Source organism: Podarcis tiliguerta (genome assembly GCF_965153285.1).
Source record: "Podarcis tiliguerta genome assembly, chromosome: 14".
Lineage (NCBI taxonomy): Eukaryota > Metazoa > Chordata > Lepidosauria > Squamata > Lacertidae > Podarcis > Podarcis tiliguerta.
In genome coordinates this window covers 39,201,380-39,218,238 of record NC_139547.1, presented here as the reverse complement: position 1 = coordinate 39,218,238, position 16,859 = coordinate 39,201,380, and the positions used below count along the sequence as shown (strand labels likewise).

General features: G+C 43.7%; 1 protein-coding gene across 1 annotated transcript in view; it reads left to right on the top strand.

Annotated features, from left to right (window-relative positions):
• LOC310664314 (uncharacterized protein) overlaps positions 1-16,859 on the top strand; it is a 110,597-nt gene that overhangs the window by 10,874 nt on the left and 82,864 nt on the right. The window contains exons 6-12 of the mRNA XM_083413272.1: positions 820-957; positions 1,759-1,951; positions 2,760-2,899; positions 13,571-13,674; positions 14,594-14,759; positions 15,992-16,174; positions 16,705-16,857. Of these exons, the coding sequence (XP_083269398.1) occupies positions 820-957; positions 1,759-1,951; positions 2,760-2,899; positions 13,571-13,674; positions 14,594-14,759; positions 15,992-16,174; positions 16,705-16,857 (1,077 nt within the window). The remainder of the gene's footprint in view (positions 1-819; positions 958-1,758; positions 1,952-2,759; positions 2,900-13,570; positions 13,675-14,593; positions 14,760-15,991; positions 16,175-16,704; positions 16,858-16,859) is intronic.

Genomic DNA, 16,859 nt, shown 5'->3' with positions numbered 1-16,859 from the left:
GATTGGGCAGCATCCGGACCCTGGGCCTTAGTTTGCCTACCCATGCTAAGTCTGTCCGGACAAGCACATTCTAGTCAGGCAAATGTTGTGGGCGTTTTTGTGGAAAAGCAAGGCCAATGTATGTGGGAGGGAGAGTTCTAAAGGCTAAGACACTGCAGACCCCTCTCTCTGAGGAGATTTCACCCCTCCCATACCTAATAATCTCCTGAGCAGTCTGCTGATTCTGCAGAGAAGAGGAGGCGTGTTCTGATATCTACATATTCTGCTCCAGCACCAGAGTCAGTCAGAGTCAGTCAGAGAGTGAGTCGGTCAGTGAGAGAGTCAGGGAGTGAGTCAGTCAGTGTGTCGAAACGACTGAGTGTTATCTCTGTGTAGATAAGGTCGCTGCAGAAAGCAGCTGTAACACTCAGTGCACTCCAGCATCTCCATTTGTATATAGTTTGTATAGTACAGTAGCTGTAGTGAATAAAAGAAGATATTCTTCAGCGCTGTCGTCCGAGTGATTTATGCTCTGCTATACTCTGCTGTACAACGACTGTCTTCTGGAAGTGAGTTCGGTGCTCACAGCTCTGAGTTGTGAGTCCACAGCACTTTGACCTGTTCCTGTGCAGAAGGTGGTCTCTGGAAGTGCTACCCAGCTTGCCTAGCCCAGTCGGGGCTGAAGTGGATGAGTCCAGTTAGTGGCATTGGCTCAAGGGCGATGCTGACACTCTCTCCCCCCAGCCAATGCACCTTCTGTTGGGTTGTAGGTTCGAATTATCATGCACTTTGGAGCCCGATAAAATAATTCCCTTTTGTTGTCTTGTGATTGTTGATTAGGTGGATGTCCTGGGGAAATGCCCAACCAGATATCAGCAGAAAGGGCCTCTCCTTTTGAAGACAAAAGATTTAAACCTGTGTTCTCACCGGTTTTCTGGATTCACTTCTCTGAGGTCCATTGCTTTGCCCAATGCACCAGTAAGTACTGTTGAACCTCTTGTTCTTCCACTATTTCTTTCAAGAATCTAGCTATGTTGTTACTCAAGAACTTATATGCATTAAAAACACAAACCATTATTTATCAAGAGGCAATTCACTGTGTTGAACCTGTAAACACATGGGGAATGGTTCATATCTAGGTAGGAATAGATCAGGTTCTTTTATTTCTGTGCGAGTTTCACATAATGTCCGCTCATAAGCCTGTCCCAGCCTGTTTTCTATAATTCTGTAAAGCCACATGAAAAATCTACATTTAAGTGGTATGCACTTTTTTCCTGAAATGCGTTTCCCCCAAAATATGTATTTTTGTGCACACTTTTCATTTTAAAATGTACATTTTCAAACTGAAATGGCGTCACAACATTTGGAGGAATACATGGCTTGTTTGGCCTGATGTGTAGTATGCATGTAAAGCACTGTCATACCACTTTAAACAGTCATGGTTTTCACACACACACACACAATGAATCCTGGGAGGTGTAGTTTGTTAAGGGTGCTGAGAGTATTAGTTGGCCCCTGTTCCCCTCACAGAGCTAAAACTCTTAGAGTGATTCAACAACCAAACCCTTTTCACAGGGAAAACCTTGGGAACTGTAGCTATGTGATGAGAAAAGGGGGGGGGGGGTCTCCTGACAAGTCTCCACACCCTTAACAAATGACTTTCCCAAAATTCTTTGGGAGAAGCCATGACTGTTTAAAGTGGCATCATGGTGCTATAAATGTATGGTGTGAATGTGGCCTAAGTGGACATTTGATCATCTCTCTATCCCTATGTTTTAGCCTGATCAGCAGCTCATATCCTCCAAACTTGAGTGTGTTCAGAAGTTCGAGGAGGGAATCCTGGCAGAATCCCAATGTATAGAGTCTCATCTCGCTACATCTCCTGGGAGGAAGGGCAGCGGAGTGAAGACCCAGACTCGGATGGCAATGAAACTGTTCCGAACGGAAGCCAAGATCACAGCACATGAAAGAGGTTGGTGCCTGACCCTGTTATCATGTTCATTTGCCCCATCCCCAAGCCAAGTGGCCTCTCTTCTCTGCAGGTTGATCATCTAAAGAGCAAAGAGGGTGTGATTTTCATTCCCATCATGACCTTGGGTTGGGTAGAGAGGGAGGCAAATCACAGCTTCTTACGTTTGTGTGTCTGTGTGTCTGTGTGTCTGTGTGTGTCATGTCCACTTTTGTGCGAGCACCAATCACTGGCATGTGACACATATATACACACACACAGTGTGGCTCTGGGGTTGAAAATGTTTACCCACCCTGGGTTAGTGAATGCCTCTAAGCAATGACAAGTTAACAAAAAGTCTTTTTGAACTGCCCTTGCTTGGGGTATAAGACTTATTTTACCCCACTTATTAGGCTACAATGTCATTTGGGATGGGGGAGAAAGCTGATACTATTTAAAGGTGAACACAGCCATCCTTTGAAATTTGCACTTTTCTGAATTTTGCAACGCTGTTGTTCTCCTGCCAAGTCATGTCTACAGAAAAGCATGTCCTTGGATAAAGCATGTGTAGAGGTGCATATATCAAAGGGAGCGGGAAATCACAGTTTTGTATTTTAGATTAGCAGAAATTTGCACTAAAGGGATGGTAAATTGTCAATATTCCCAAATGCTAACAGGAAAAAAATGTGTATGACGATGTAATATATTGCAAATCATAATGGGAGGGAGGACTGAAGCTGAGAGCTCAGTTGCCTTTCTGGTGGTTTTCCTAAGGCCTCAGAGTGATGACTGTGTTTCAATTGTTCCCCATTGCCTGGTTTTACTTCTGCAGTAGACACCAAGGATATCTATGAGAGCAGCCTCTTATATGAAAGGGAAAAAACAGCACAATGGCTGGGAAAGGAGGATGAGGTGGCGGTGGTCTCCAAAATAATACAGAAGCTTTGTATGAATCCTAGAGCGGATTCCGAGGCAAGTTATTATTTTTTGTCATAGTTATTGGTTATTGCTGGTGTTGAAAATGTGGCACTTGCATGTGAGAAATGGAATTCTTGCGCTCTTCCTCTGCCCCCCCCCCCAAGATTGATACCCTTGTTGTCCAATAATTTGCACAAGCCTCTTTTAAAGCCATCATGTTTGGGTTTTAGCTTTCATGAACCAGAATCTAGCTACAGACAAATTGTATTTGTGTTTGGGGTGAGTGTGTCGTGTGAATCAGCCCTGAGATGTATTGGCTCCAAAGGGGCCCAAGATAAATATGTACTTTTCATCAATGCTCTATGTGTCCCTGGGTTGAGAGGTCACTGTAAGAGACCATAGCCCCAATCAAAAGAACAGATTCAGGGTCACTTGTGCTGAGTTACATTACCTCCTGGCCTGTTATCCGATGACCATTCTTTTGTTAGCCCAGCCTCTGAGAGCTATTGTCACTGGTAACAAAACAGAAGGTCTTGTCTAAGTTCTTTTGTGTTTGTTTTATTTCCTACCTTAACTATAAAAGGCACTCCTCAAGGCTGTTTTACATATGCTGGAGTTGAATGCTTTGGAGAGTATTATTGAAATGTATTAATAAGGCAACCAAATACAGAAACACACCCTTTCTCACACTCGACAGTTACCCTAACCCAACACCCCACTGAGCGCAGATGTAGAATACAGGTTGTAACCAAGCAGAAGCGTGCGAACATAAAATAAAAATGACAACATGTCCTATACAATTAGTAAACTTACATGAATAACAGGATATTTAGTCTCTAGGGAGCCCATGCGACTTTGTCTAGATTGAGCAGCCTTCACTACTCAAATTTAGGTGTATTAAACATTATAGACCTGTCCAAACCAGACTCTCTCTCTCTCTCTCTCTCTCTCTCTCTCTCTCTCTCTCACACACACACACACACACACACACACACCCAAGGTAGCATTTGCCACTGAGGGCTTCTCTAACTACATTTGCCTTGATGGTTCATACAGTCTACAGCAGGAGTCAGCAAACTTGTTCATGAGGGGGCCGGTCCACTGCCCCTCAGACCTTGTGGGGGGCTGGACCCACCACCTCCCAAAAGCCCCCCCCCATGCCACTAACGCCACAACCGCCGATGCTGCCTTGTCTTTGGCAGAGTCGACGTCCTCTGTCTCGGGGGGCAGAGAGCCCAAGCCGCTGGCCTGGGCGGCAGAGGCAGCCTCCATGCCACTGCCGCTTCCTTCCTGCTTGGCCGTTTCCTCCCACTTGGCCACCTTAGCGGGAAGGAAGGGGCAGCGCCCAGAGGCTTCTGTGGCTTCTGATTGGCTGCAGGAGCTTCCTGCAGCCAATCAAAAACTGTGCCGCGTCGCGGAAGTCAGTCTCCGCACGGCGAGGCTTCTGCACGGCGAGGTTTAGCTCAGGGACTGACCAAGTGGGCGGCAGGGTCTGCAAGGTTTGTGGGCCGGATTAACAAGCCCGGTGGGCCGTATCCAGCCTGCGGGCCTTAGTTTGACGACCTCTGGTCTACGGTGTAGCATAGAGTGAACGGTGTCCTCAATCTATTACAGGCATAGGCAAACTTGGCCCTCCAGATGTTTTGGGACTACAACTCCCACCATCCCTAGCTAACAGGACCAGTGGTCAGGGATGATGGGAATTGTAGTCTCAAAACATATGGAGGGCCGCATTTGCCTATGCCTGCTCTATTAACTACCACATGCACAGAAGCACCAATCTGGACAGTGTTATCTGTACATAGCCTGAGAAATTTAACACAATGCCACATCCAAATGTGCCGCGGCATTGTTTACACTTATCCTTTACTGTGTTATTCATTTTCATCATTTTTCTTGTTCCTTTTTTTGAGGTTTGCAACTGTTTTCTCTACTAACGTAACAAAATGAAGGGAAAACAGATGTTATTTTTTTAAAAAAATACACAACAAAGGTCACTGCTCGTTTTGTAACCGAGGACGCGGAATTGAGTTGTCGTTTTTAATGGCAGTTTTATTTCAACGCGGTTGAACAGGTCGCGTTCTTACGGGCCGCACTTATTCAGTGATTCCTGCATTTCAGCAGATTGGATGAGGTGACCCTTTTGGGGTGCCTTCCAACAATTCTATGAGTTTCCTTATTCACCTGTAGAGAGAGCTGGCCAGCCAAATAAATCAAACAGCAACAAAGTGGACGGAAACCCAAACTGTCTGCCTGCACAGCAGCTTTCATTCTGCAGAACTGTCAGCCCATCAGACCATCCATCTTTGAAACAGAATTTCCCCACCCCCACCCCCACCCCTCCTTTTCTCCCCTTTTGGACAGCTTCTTCCTTCCCACTTCCCGCCCTGCCTGGACACTTCTGCCCCCTTAACGCCCCATTGCTTAATCTGCATTTAAATCCAATCCCTTTGCACAATGGCATTGGAAATAACTCTCTAAGGCTCCCTGGTGAGTGGCATGCTTTCCCTCCTCTCCTCTGAATGAGAATCGGGGAGCTTCTCCCCCCGCCCCGCCCCCGGCATTTATCCCTGGTTTTTTGTCGCCTGAATGTAGCGCATAATCTTGCCCCCATTCAAAGCCAAAACAATGCAAGGGACAAATAAGACTATCCGTGGCTAGTAAGGATGTGTTTTCCCAGGCTGTGCTGTGGACATTTCCCATCAGCCTCTTCCTGGACCAGGGGTCTTTAAAAAGATGGTTGGAGAGAAGGAGATAGGAATGAAGGAAAGGGGGGTGGATGGGTTGGAGCCGACACCATAATACGGGGGGACGGGGGACATGCTCTTAGCACTGAAAACAGCAGATAGCCTGTTCAGGACCGAAACAGGCACGCTATGAATAATTTGCCTCTCTTTAAAGGCAGGCACAAATTACCATATGAAGACTAGCAATGGTGCCTTCCAAAATCTAAATGACACCCAGTTGATACAGGGAAAGGTAATTCTGTCTGTTCCTTCAAGGAGACAAAAGGACACACCACAACTAAGAGCTGTAGCTCAGTAGCAGAGCAAAGGATGCAGGAGAAATTCATTTCTGTTCGCATTGAAAGGCCGACCCACCTGATCTGCAGTTTCCGAAACAATACGTAAACCAAAACTGAGCCATCCTTTGGCATCGGAACAGTCTCTGAATTTTGCACTGCAATTCTCCATCTGTGCAATGTCAGCCAAATACACAAGGGGAGAGTGTGCATAATTATATTGCATGGCGGTGAGAAAGCCCATTTTGTAAGCATTTTTATGACTGCATTTTATTAGGGGAAACTGTTCTGCAAAAATGTGTACATTAGGAGAAGTTGGCACCACTAAGGTGCTTTTGAATTTACAGGAGGACTTTTTAAAGCAATAAACTGATATGGATACTTAAGACTTGAGACATGGAGAGAATAAAAAATGGACAGGTTTGCCCATCACTCAATAGAGTGCAGGCGTGGCAAAAAAATGTTACCAGGTTAAATCCCTGGCATGCCCAGGTAGGGCTGGAAAAGACCCAGAAGTCAAATTCAGGAGGGAAGGCAGATTCCCCTTTAAATGCAAACTGAACTGACTTTCCCCCACATGCCTATTTCTATATCGCCTTGTGTTCCTTTGGGGGATATTCATAAACATCGTATAGAAATAAATAAGATGGCATCCTCTCCTCCTTTTCCATTTTCCTTTTAACAAGATTTGCAAATACAAAAAAAAAGCCCAAAAACAAAAACTGTCATAAAGGCAAAGAGAATAAAAATGCAAGACGAAAAAGAGCTAGCAAAAAGAAGAAGAAGAAACCATGCAAAATATATTCCCTGGTGGTTCATATTCACACAAAATACATCAAGTCTTCATAAATGTGCCAGATAAAATCGTATTTAGTAGGAATGTGCCAACCATGAGATTCTTTGGTGTTATAAATCACAAACAACTTCCCAAACAGATTCAAACTATGAAGAGTCTGTGTTGCCCCTGAAAGCACATGGGCCAGCTTTTCATAGATGGCAATAAACATGACTTTTCAAAGCCATACATCCAAAGAGTAGCAATTATTATTATTCTATCCTTGAGAGATCACAAAATAGGTGGTGATCAGCAGACGTAAAATTACTTGTTGACTAATAAAAGCTGCGGGACGCAGGTGGCGCTGTGGGTTAAACCTCAGCGCCTAGGACTTGCCGATCGCATGGTTGGCGGTTCGAATCCCCGCAGCGGGGTGCGCTCCCGTCGTTCGGTCCCAGCGCCTGCCAACCTAGCAGTTCGAAAGCACCCCCGGGTTCAAGTAGATAAATAGGGACCGCTTACTAGCGGGAAGGTAAACGGAGTTTCCATGTGCTGCGCTGGCTCACCAGATGCAGCTTTGTCACGCTGGCCACGTGACCCGGAAGTGTCTGTGGACAGCGCTGGCTCCCGGCCTATAGAGTGAGATGAGCGCACAACCCTAGAGTCTGGCAAGACTGGCCCGAACGGGCAGGGGTACCTTTACCTTTTAATAAAAGCTGCAGTAGCACCATCAAAAATGGGTAGGGTCCAAAGTGACTTGTTTACCTGTAATAATACTAATTTTAAGATACAACCCCTCGTATCTTACAATCCTGAGAGAGTATAAGAGGGGGAAAGAAACATTGCAATATGAGCCAGACAGACTAGGGTTAAAAATCAGTACTGGAGCCAACTTTTTCCATGCAGACTCTTTTCAATACTGGCAAACATCTGGGACACAGAGCCAGTCCTGGTGCAGCTCAATTGATCAAGGGCATTTTTTTCTTTTTTGCATTATTATTTTTTGACAAAACATATATACAAATAAAAATCGTATAAACACAAAAATCCACATCAGTATCATAACACCAATTGCTATACAACAACAAGCAGTCAATCTCTTTTGTATCATACAGTAAACATCTTCAGCAAAATAGTCTCCCTTGTACAATAGACAAATAATTCAAAACCAATATATTGCTTTGGTCTCTTTTAGGATTGTTTACGGTTAAATAAATTCAATCTGGCTTCAAAGCACTCCGAACAAAAAGTGTGGTTTCGTATTTTCCTGTACTTTGTTCTCCCCAATAGAGCCAGTGTGGTGTAGTGGTTAAGAGCGGTAGTCTCGTAATCTGGGGAACCGGGTTCGCATCTCCGCTCCTCCACATGCAGCTGCTGGGTGACCTTGGGCCAGTCACACTTCTTTGAAGTCTCTCAGCCCCACTCACCTCACAGAGTGTTTGTTGTGGGGGAGGAAGGGAAAGGAGAATGTTGGCCACTTTGAGACTCCTGAAGGGGAGTGAAAGGCGGGATATCAAATCCAAACTATTCTTCTTCTTCTTCCCAATAGATAATAAAAGTGAGCCATATTTAGGTTGCCATATTTGAAAAAGTAAAAACCAGGAAACCCCAAAATTGTTGAGCCTTTTAAAGGAAAACCCCAAAGTTATTGAGCTTTATTTAGACAAACCCCAAAGTTGTTTAGCTTTTTAAAGTAAAAGCTACAGGAATTTTTGAGCTCTGGAGCTTTTTAAAAGCATTTTGGGCACGATTTAACCCCTAGTAGATTTTCCAGGATGTTTGCCAGATTTCCGAAAAATAATCCAGGATGCAATTTTTGGAGGTGAATTCTAGGACATGTCCTGGATAATCAGGACATATGGCAGCCCTACCATATTTCAACAGAAGCATCTCTCTTTTTTTCATTGAGTCAAAAAATTCTGAACCGATTGGTCTGATTTGATCAGCTCAAGTTCAAAAGTGGCAAAGCGCTGGGTTCCTGACCCTCAAGCTTTGCAAAATGCTGTACGATCCCAGGGGTATTAAGTGTGTTCCTACCAATGGCAGGCCTCTTCAGTAAACACCCTGCTCGCTTACAAAACGCCTCAGTGTTTGTGGAAAAGGAGCGTTCAGGAGGGGTTTCCAAGAACAACAAAATTGCGGGTATGATCTGCAGCCAGCTCTGGATGAGGTCTGCCAAGAGTTTTCCACGTGCCCCCCCCCCTCCCACATTTTAAAATAAATAAATGAATGAATAAAAGAAGCCGACTCTTTGTGTAAGGTAGTAAAGGAACACCTTCCCCGCTTAATCACTTCAGGAAGACTTTTAAAAGCACTTTCCTGTTTTTCGCTACTCCGACAGCATAAGCCTACAGAGTGGTCCCATCAGGGTAGGAACTGGGGGGGCAGATGTCAAGGGCCCCATTCAGTAGAACAAGCTGGTGGGCCCCCAAATACAACAAGGCTGCCTAACCACAATTTTAAGTAAGTGAAATAATACCCACAGCCATCCAAGAAACCCCATCCACCTTTAATGTGAAACCATCTCACTTCTGATTAATTTGAATGCACCCATTGGCAGGTCCCCTCTCCACTGGGAACTATCCATGGTGCTGACTCATGGACCAGCCCACCTAGATTATTGCCATACCCAGTTCAGAACACCCTTGGGGGTCCCAGCTTGGAATGGGAGAGTTTCCAACCAAACACACATCTGGGCTTCCACCCCAAGCAGGGCCTGATAAATCCTTCAAGAAACAAGGGGAAATCCAGTGCTGCCAAAAACTCTTTGACTTATGCTTCCAGTTTTGAAGAACACTGGTTCCAGTCTTCTTAAGGCTTCACCCTTAAAAGCAACTAAAGATAACTGGTGCAATTGGTTCATTGATCGCTTGTACTTTCATAGAGGGACGCGGGTGGCGCTGTGGGTTAAACCACAGAGCCTAGGACTTGCCGATCAGAAGGTCAGCAGTTCGAATCCCCATGACGGGGTGAGCTCCCGTTGCTCGGTCCCTGCTCCTGCCCACCTAGCAGTTTGAAAGCACGTCAAAGTGCAAGTAGATAACTAGGTACCGCTCCAGCGGCAAGGTAAACAGCGTTTCTGTGCGCTGCTCTGGTTTGCCAGAAGTGGCTTAGTCATTCTGGCCCCATGACCCAGAAGCTGTACGCCGGCTCCCTCGGCCAATAAAGCGAGATGAGCGCCACAACCCCAGAGTCAGCCACGACTGGACCTAATGGTCAGGAGTCCCTTTACCTTTACCTTACTTTCATAGGTGTGGTTCTATGAAATCAAAGAGAATTGCTTGTAACTCATATCTGAAGATTAGGGATGGGGAAGAAATTTGATTCAGTATGCATTTAAAGGTGAGACTATTTCCTTCGCAAAACAGTAAACAAACAGAAACACAGCCGTCATTCAAAATCCACACTTCTCCAAATTTCTGCAAGGCAATTCTGCAGCCAGGTAACGTGTACAAAAGTGCATATGCATATGTTAGTGAAAACAACTTACAAAAATGCATTATTATCCTGGCAAATGCACTATTACAAGCGAAGTATTTTAATAACAGCAACAAGCTGTGACTTGGGGAGTTGATAGTCTTCTTATCATGTTCCTTTGCTTGCACAGAGTCTTGCAAACGATTTGGTAAATTTCCTCCAAAATGAAGAACTTACACCAGCTTCCTGACGTTTCAATCACTCTATCAGGAGAATCTTTGATGAAGTCACATATCATCTCTTTCCTTCTCCTCCACAATGAGATACTTTTCTCCTTTTATCTTTTATCTCCTTTTATTTTGCACTTCCACCAAGGATTCTCTTACACCTTGCAGTTGTAATTATAAATTATATTAATGGCTTTTTAAACGTGTTTGTGGGCGAGGGGTTATCGGTTTGTTCTTTATTTTGTTTCATTTTGTAATTTGTCTTCTCCTTTTGCATTTTTCTGCCCTGAGATCTTCAGATGAAGAGCAGTATACAAATTTAATAAGCACAATTGTTGTCGTTGTTTTGGAAGAATGCATTAAAAATGTGCGTGTCGGGAGAAATTTGCCTTAAAACGCTGGTGAATTTTCATGAAAACACACACATCCCCTCTATGCAAGTGGGTGTGGAAATGCGAATTAAAAATAAGAAACAGAGAAACCAAAGCTTGACAGATTTGCCCATTCCCACTGAAATGGGAACTGAGAGCAAGCAATTTGACTGCACTTTGCTAACATCCTTGCCAGGGCATCAGGGGTGGGTGGGAGGAAGTTACACTTGAACAGAATTCCTTATACATATACGTGCAGTTCTGGATTCATTTTTCTGGTCTCATTTCCAACGCTGCCTCCGCTGCGTCACTTAGAAGCACTAGCATCTGGCAGTCAATAAATAGCGATCTTTGAAGGGAATAAGTGCTTCTGTTTAATATCAACCAATATCCTTTTTATCAGGAAGTAAGCCAGAAGCACCTCTTCAATTAGTCCTTTCTTTCATCCCACGGCCTTCCCAATGTCAAATGCAAGTCTTTTAGATGGCTGCTTCCCTCCAGGGAGTAGCTGGGTGGATTGCAGCGTTTAGACTTTGGATGGAATTACAAAGGTTCCACAGGCCGAGGAAGAGGAAAAATAAATATTTAGGGTAGTAAGTAGGTTTCCCACCCACTCACCCCAATTATTTTTTATTAGTAAAAGAGAATGATTAGAAGAATCTACTGTAAGGTGCTACGTTTAAAACCCCCCAAAGCATTAGGACTGAGAACAGAGACCAGTTGGTTTTTTTAAAAAAATATTTTTTATTAAGCAATTTCGACAGAACAAATTATCAGTCCAAATAATAAATTACATTATTTCCCCCCATTTCATTCCTCCCCATCCCTCCCTCTCCCCCCCCCACCTGAGACTCTCTTCTCTGATTTATTTGCACATATTATTCTCTGCATGTTAAAAATTGTACATATCATTGCCTTATCTATCATTTATTCTATTAATAAATTTGTGGATGTTTATTCAAAACCTGCCAAGGAGTCCAAGAGATTTTGTTGTTTTTTAAAGTAATTTGTAAAAAGTTCCCAATCTTCCTTGAAGTCACGATTGTCCTTCTCCTGTAATTTATGTGTCAACTTTGCCAACTCTGCATAACTCTTCAATTTTTCTTGCCATTGTTCTTTCATTGGGATTTCCTCCTTCTTCTATCCTTGTGCTAACAAGACTCTTGCCGCTGTTGTAGCAAGAGACCGGGGGGGGGGGGGGTTGCGTTCAACTTGTTGGGGTTTCGGTGGTTATGTTGGTTTCATGTCTGGAAGGCCATATTCTTGTTCTTCAATTGCTTTCCGTGTTCAAAAGTATTTCAGGAAGAACCCCTCTTGCTTTGCTTGCTTCTTAGCTTTTTCCACATTTCATTTGTGGTACTGAGCTCCAGATGGTAGTTATTTGACTGTCTGCTTAGTTGCTTATTATACAAAGGCATCAAGAGGAGAAATGGATCACTGTATGACTCTGACAGCTTAGCTAAACTTAAGAACCATCAATAAGTGCCAGAACTAAGACGCATACCCCCAAAATCTGATGGATTTGAATTGTGGTTTACATAGAGGGAGCTTATTGTGTACATTGTTTACTTAACTGAAGTAAAATTGGTTTTATATGGGTGTTTTAACTTGGAACTGTTTAAATTGTATTGTTTATGGATAAATTTTGATGTATTGTTTTCGATATGGGCCAATGGCCGCAAATTAAAGATTAAAGATATACAAAGGCATGTGGCTTACAATACACTTAAAAGTATAAACATTAATACATTCTACCATTTTTAATCATACAAAACACCTACCAATCACTATATACATTCCTGCTTTGCAGGGGCTTAGACTGGATGACCCTTGGAGTCCCTTCCAACCTAACAATTCTATTATTTATGTTGTTGTTGTTGTTTTAATAGTCTGCCCTTCACCTCAAGGTTCTAGGGTGAGCCACAACAATTTAAAATATATTAAAAAATTACAACAAATTACAATCACAAGATTAGGTGGACCATAGAAATATATATCCCAATATATACAATAGGCACACCACAACACAATCTCCTATAACTGGATGCATACTAGTAGCAAAACAACATCTAGGTCTATTGAAAGCTATGCCCCTCCGACTCAGACAAGATGAAAATCCATGCAAGGTGGGGGGGGGGAAATCATAATTCACCTTGGAGTCCACTGTAAACAATTGAACTCTTTTGCAGGATTTGAATAACACTTATAGTGTAACAAGAAATAGGGTTATATGGGATACTTAAAAAATGGGAGTGACTTTAAATATGCAGCGGAAAAGGACTAGAGATGGAACCCACGAAAGGGTGGGAGGAAGTCCAGAGATTCGGGTGAATCTTTGTTTGTTGTTGTTGTTTAGTCGTTTAGTCGTGTCTGACTCTTCATGACCCAATGGACCAGAGCACGCCAGGCACTCCTGTCTTCCACTGCCTCCCGCAGCTTGGTCAAACTCGTGCTGGAAGCTTTCAGAACACTATCCAACCATCTTGTCCTCTGTCGTCCCCTTCTCCTTGTGCCCTCCATCTTTCCAGGGTCTTTTCCAGGGAGTCTTCTCTTCTCATGAGGTGACCAAAGTATTGGAGCCTCAGCTTCAGGTTCTGCCCTTCCAGTGAGCACTCAGGGCTGATTTCCTTAAGAATGGATAGGTTTAATCTTCTTGCAGTCCATGGGACTCTCAAGAGTCTCCTCCAGCACCATAATTCTTTGTTTACTTACCTTTTTTTTACTTAAGACTTTGAATGTAGCCTTTAATTTGTAAAACCAAATAATATATATATATATATATATATAAAAGAAAATCCATGCCACCATCTCTGGCAGAGATCCTGAAAGCTTTGGTGATGGTTTCGGAGCTGAAGACAACCAGTTCAGTTGATCAGACATGTGAAGCAGATTTCTGTCCTCCTTTCCTTCTAGTCTGCCAACTTGTTCATGGCATTGGTGTTTGAACTTCGGCTTCTCTCTGCTGGTGCCTTGCTGAGCCTGTGGCAGGGATCTTCATCGAAGTGTCAAGGCAGCTGGTAAGACAGCTTCAAAATGGCTGTTTGGTCTGGGTAGATTTGCCAGCTCTGAACACCAAGAGCTTTTCTGCCCCTTTCACCCAGGCTGTCCATCCCTGGTGCCCTCCAGTTGACTACAACTCGTACCACCCCTGTGTATTTAGTATTTTCTGTTGCCTGAGGCAGTCATTTATCCATTGGCAAAAAGAAGATCTAAGAAGGGACACCGAACTGCATATGATTTACACAGCCATCAAGACCCTGGTGATCTTTCAGTGTTGATGGATTGCAACTCCCATCAGCTCCAGTCCACATGACCAATGGCCAGGAGGGATGAGGCTTGCCCTCCAGATGTTTGTGGACTACACTAGGTTGCTGAAAATTGGCCTGAAAAATTATTCATCCACTCAACATGCAAGCTGTGAAGGAGAGGTTGAAGAACAGCAGCAGCAAGAGTTGTGACACTCTCAAGGAAGAACCATGATCATTCCGTGGGACCCACCCACCTTAGAGATTTCAGGAAGAAGATAACAGCCAATGGGGTTTGTTCAGCTAACTTTTATTCAGAGTAAACCCATTGGAATTAAGGGTTGTGATGTTCTTAGGTCCATTAATCTCAATGTGTCTACTCTGATTAAAAGTTAATTGAATGCAGCCCAATGTTTCTGCAACTAGCAGCAAAAACAGCTACTTCAAAACTATATATTTATTTCCATCCTGTAGCTCAGTCATAGAGCATCTGCAAAAGCTCCAGGTTCAATCCCTGGTATCTCCAAGTAGGGCTGGTAGAAACGTTTGCATGAAACCCTGGAGAACTGCTGCCAGTCCGTGTGCGCAGTACTGATCTAGATAGACCAATGGTGGGGACTCATTATAAGGCAACTTTCAACATTCCTCTTGGGTCAAATCAGATATGCTTTTCTTTTTGGGTTCCTTCCAGGCAACCTCTAGTGGACGCTCTCCCCTCCTGCGCCACCGAAGCCTGTGTGGTCCTGATGAAAGAGATGATCGTCTCTGAAGACGTAGATGAGGACAAGATGGAATCATTCCTTTGGTCCCTCTCCTTCATCCCTGAGCCTACTGCAGGCATGATTGATGCTCTGGCTGTAAGCACGGAAGTGAAATTTAGCTGAGTCAAATTGGATAGCTCAGTCTGTAGAGCATGAGACTCTTAATCCCAGGGTTGCAGGTTTGAGCCCTACATAGGGTGAAAGATTCCTGCGTTCCCTTGTGACCCCTTCCAGCTCTACAATTCTGTGATTCTATGAATCGTCCCTATTTCTGTAGAAGCACCATATACATGTGTATGGAATGGGACATACACCCTTGGCTATGGTCTTGGAATTTGGGTGGATAACTGAAGATAGGGATGGGGAAGAAATATAGTTATATTTGCATTTAAAGGTGGACCGATTTAATTCACACTTGGCTGGAGTTCTGAAGAGCAGCGCTTCGCCCTGCAGCATTTTGTTGCAGTTCCCATTGGTTGGTTGTCATGATGGATTGTCACAGATGTGCATGGCACCTTATACAAGGTGCAAGTGTAGGGATGGGGAAGAAACCAAATCCACCTTCACATTTAAAGGCGGACCTCCCTGATTTGCACATTCTGAAACAATATGCATACCAAAACGAAGCCATCTTTTGAAATTCACACTTCTCCAAATTTCGAAGTGCTTTCTCCAGCTATATCCTATCTACAGAAATGCATATCCTTGTGTAAGGTGTGCATAGAAATGCACACATTAGTGAAAGCAGCATACAACAAAGGATTGTATTGGGGGCAGCATTTTGCAAAAATGTGTACATTAGAGGCAAAATCCCATGCAAAAGTTGTGTATATTATGAGAAATTCGCACTAAAACACTGATGGATTTCCATGAGAATTTTTTTTAATGTACAAACTGCTGTGGAAATGTGGGGAACTGAACTCTCAAGCTTTGAAAAATGAGAAGTGGAGAGAAAACCAAAAAGGACAGCTTCAGCCATGTAGTCTGGCTGATGTGTGATGGGTCGCCAATACTGTAGGTTCTCACTCCCAATTACTTAACAGCAATAACAGATTCAGCTGCTGAGATGAAGACAGGTCTGGGGAGAAAACAGGAGTGGATATTGTGTGATGGGACAGTGGACCTGAGTCCTTCTTTCATAATGAAATTCTTGAGCTAGGTGTGAAGCACCATTTTCCTTCATTCTGCATTGTTCCCTGAGCCATTATTTCATACCTGGATCCAGTCGGTGGACCTTGAGTTTTGAATTAAAGTAGATTTCACAAGCCTGAAGTCTGCCCATCCCTGATTTACTGTCATCACAAACCTGTGTTTATACATATTTCCAGCCTCTGCTACAGTCACCACGAAGGAGACAGAGTGCCTTTTTAGGAATAACTGCCCTGGTAAATCACTTCTGTTCCACGAGAAATGACTGTGACCATGAGCCTGCCGTTGGGGGCATTATGAGGATTCTGGAGGGACACCTGGGAAGAAAATGTACCTTGAATGAGTCAGTAGGTATCAGCCAGGTAGGTGATTCCAAAGCAACTTGAAAGATCAATTTCTGTTTTCACTATATCAGCATGTCTTAGTGGAACTGAAACGTCACCTATTGAAAATAGATGAATATTCAGATTTTGAAGTTCCGTTTTGGATAGCAGCCATGATAAGCCATGGCCTCCTACAGGGCTCATGTTCTTCATTCTTCCGCTCATCCTCCAGTATCTCTGTCCAGATGACTTTCAAGGTTTCCTCTTGCATTCTTAACTGCTGCTTGCAGCATCATCCAAACCCAACAAACTCTGGTTAATTTTAACTATGGTTTGTTGGAAACCACGGTGTATGAAGCTGGCTTGTTACAATAAACTGTAGGCAAGATTAGACACAGTTTAGGCTTCAGGTGTACAATTAAACTGCAGCTAATTGAAATGGGGGAACCCATGGTTCACCACAACAGTTTTAGCTGTGCAATGCTCTGATCTGCTTAGGGAGAGAGAGGGCGATATAAATGATTTTTTAAAAGAAGGCACTTTATTTCAACTTCATTTTGCATTTTCAGGGGGAACTAATTTTAAAAGCAATTGGAAATGCAGGACTTGCAGCAGCACGTCTTGTACCCATCCTGAGTTCCTGTGCGATGCTGAAAAGCAACCCTACAGAAATCCGACTGGCTGCCATAGAGGCCTTCCGACGTGTTCCTTGTGCAGCTAACGT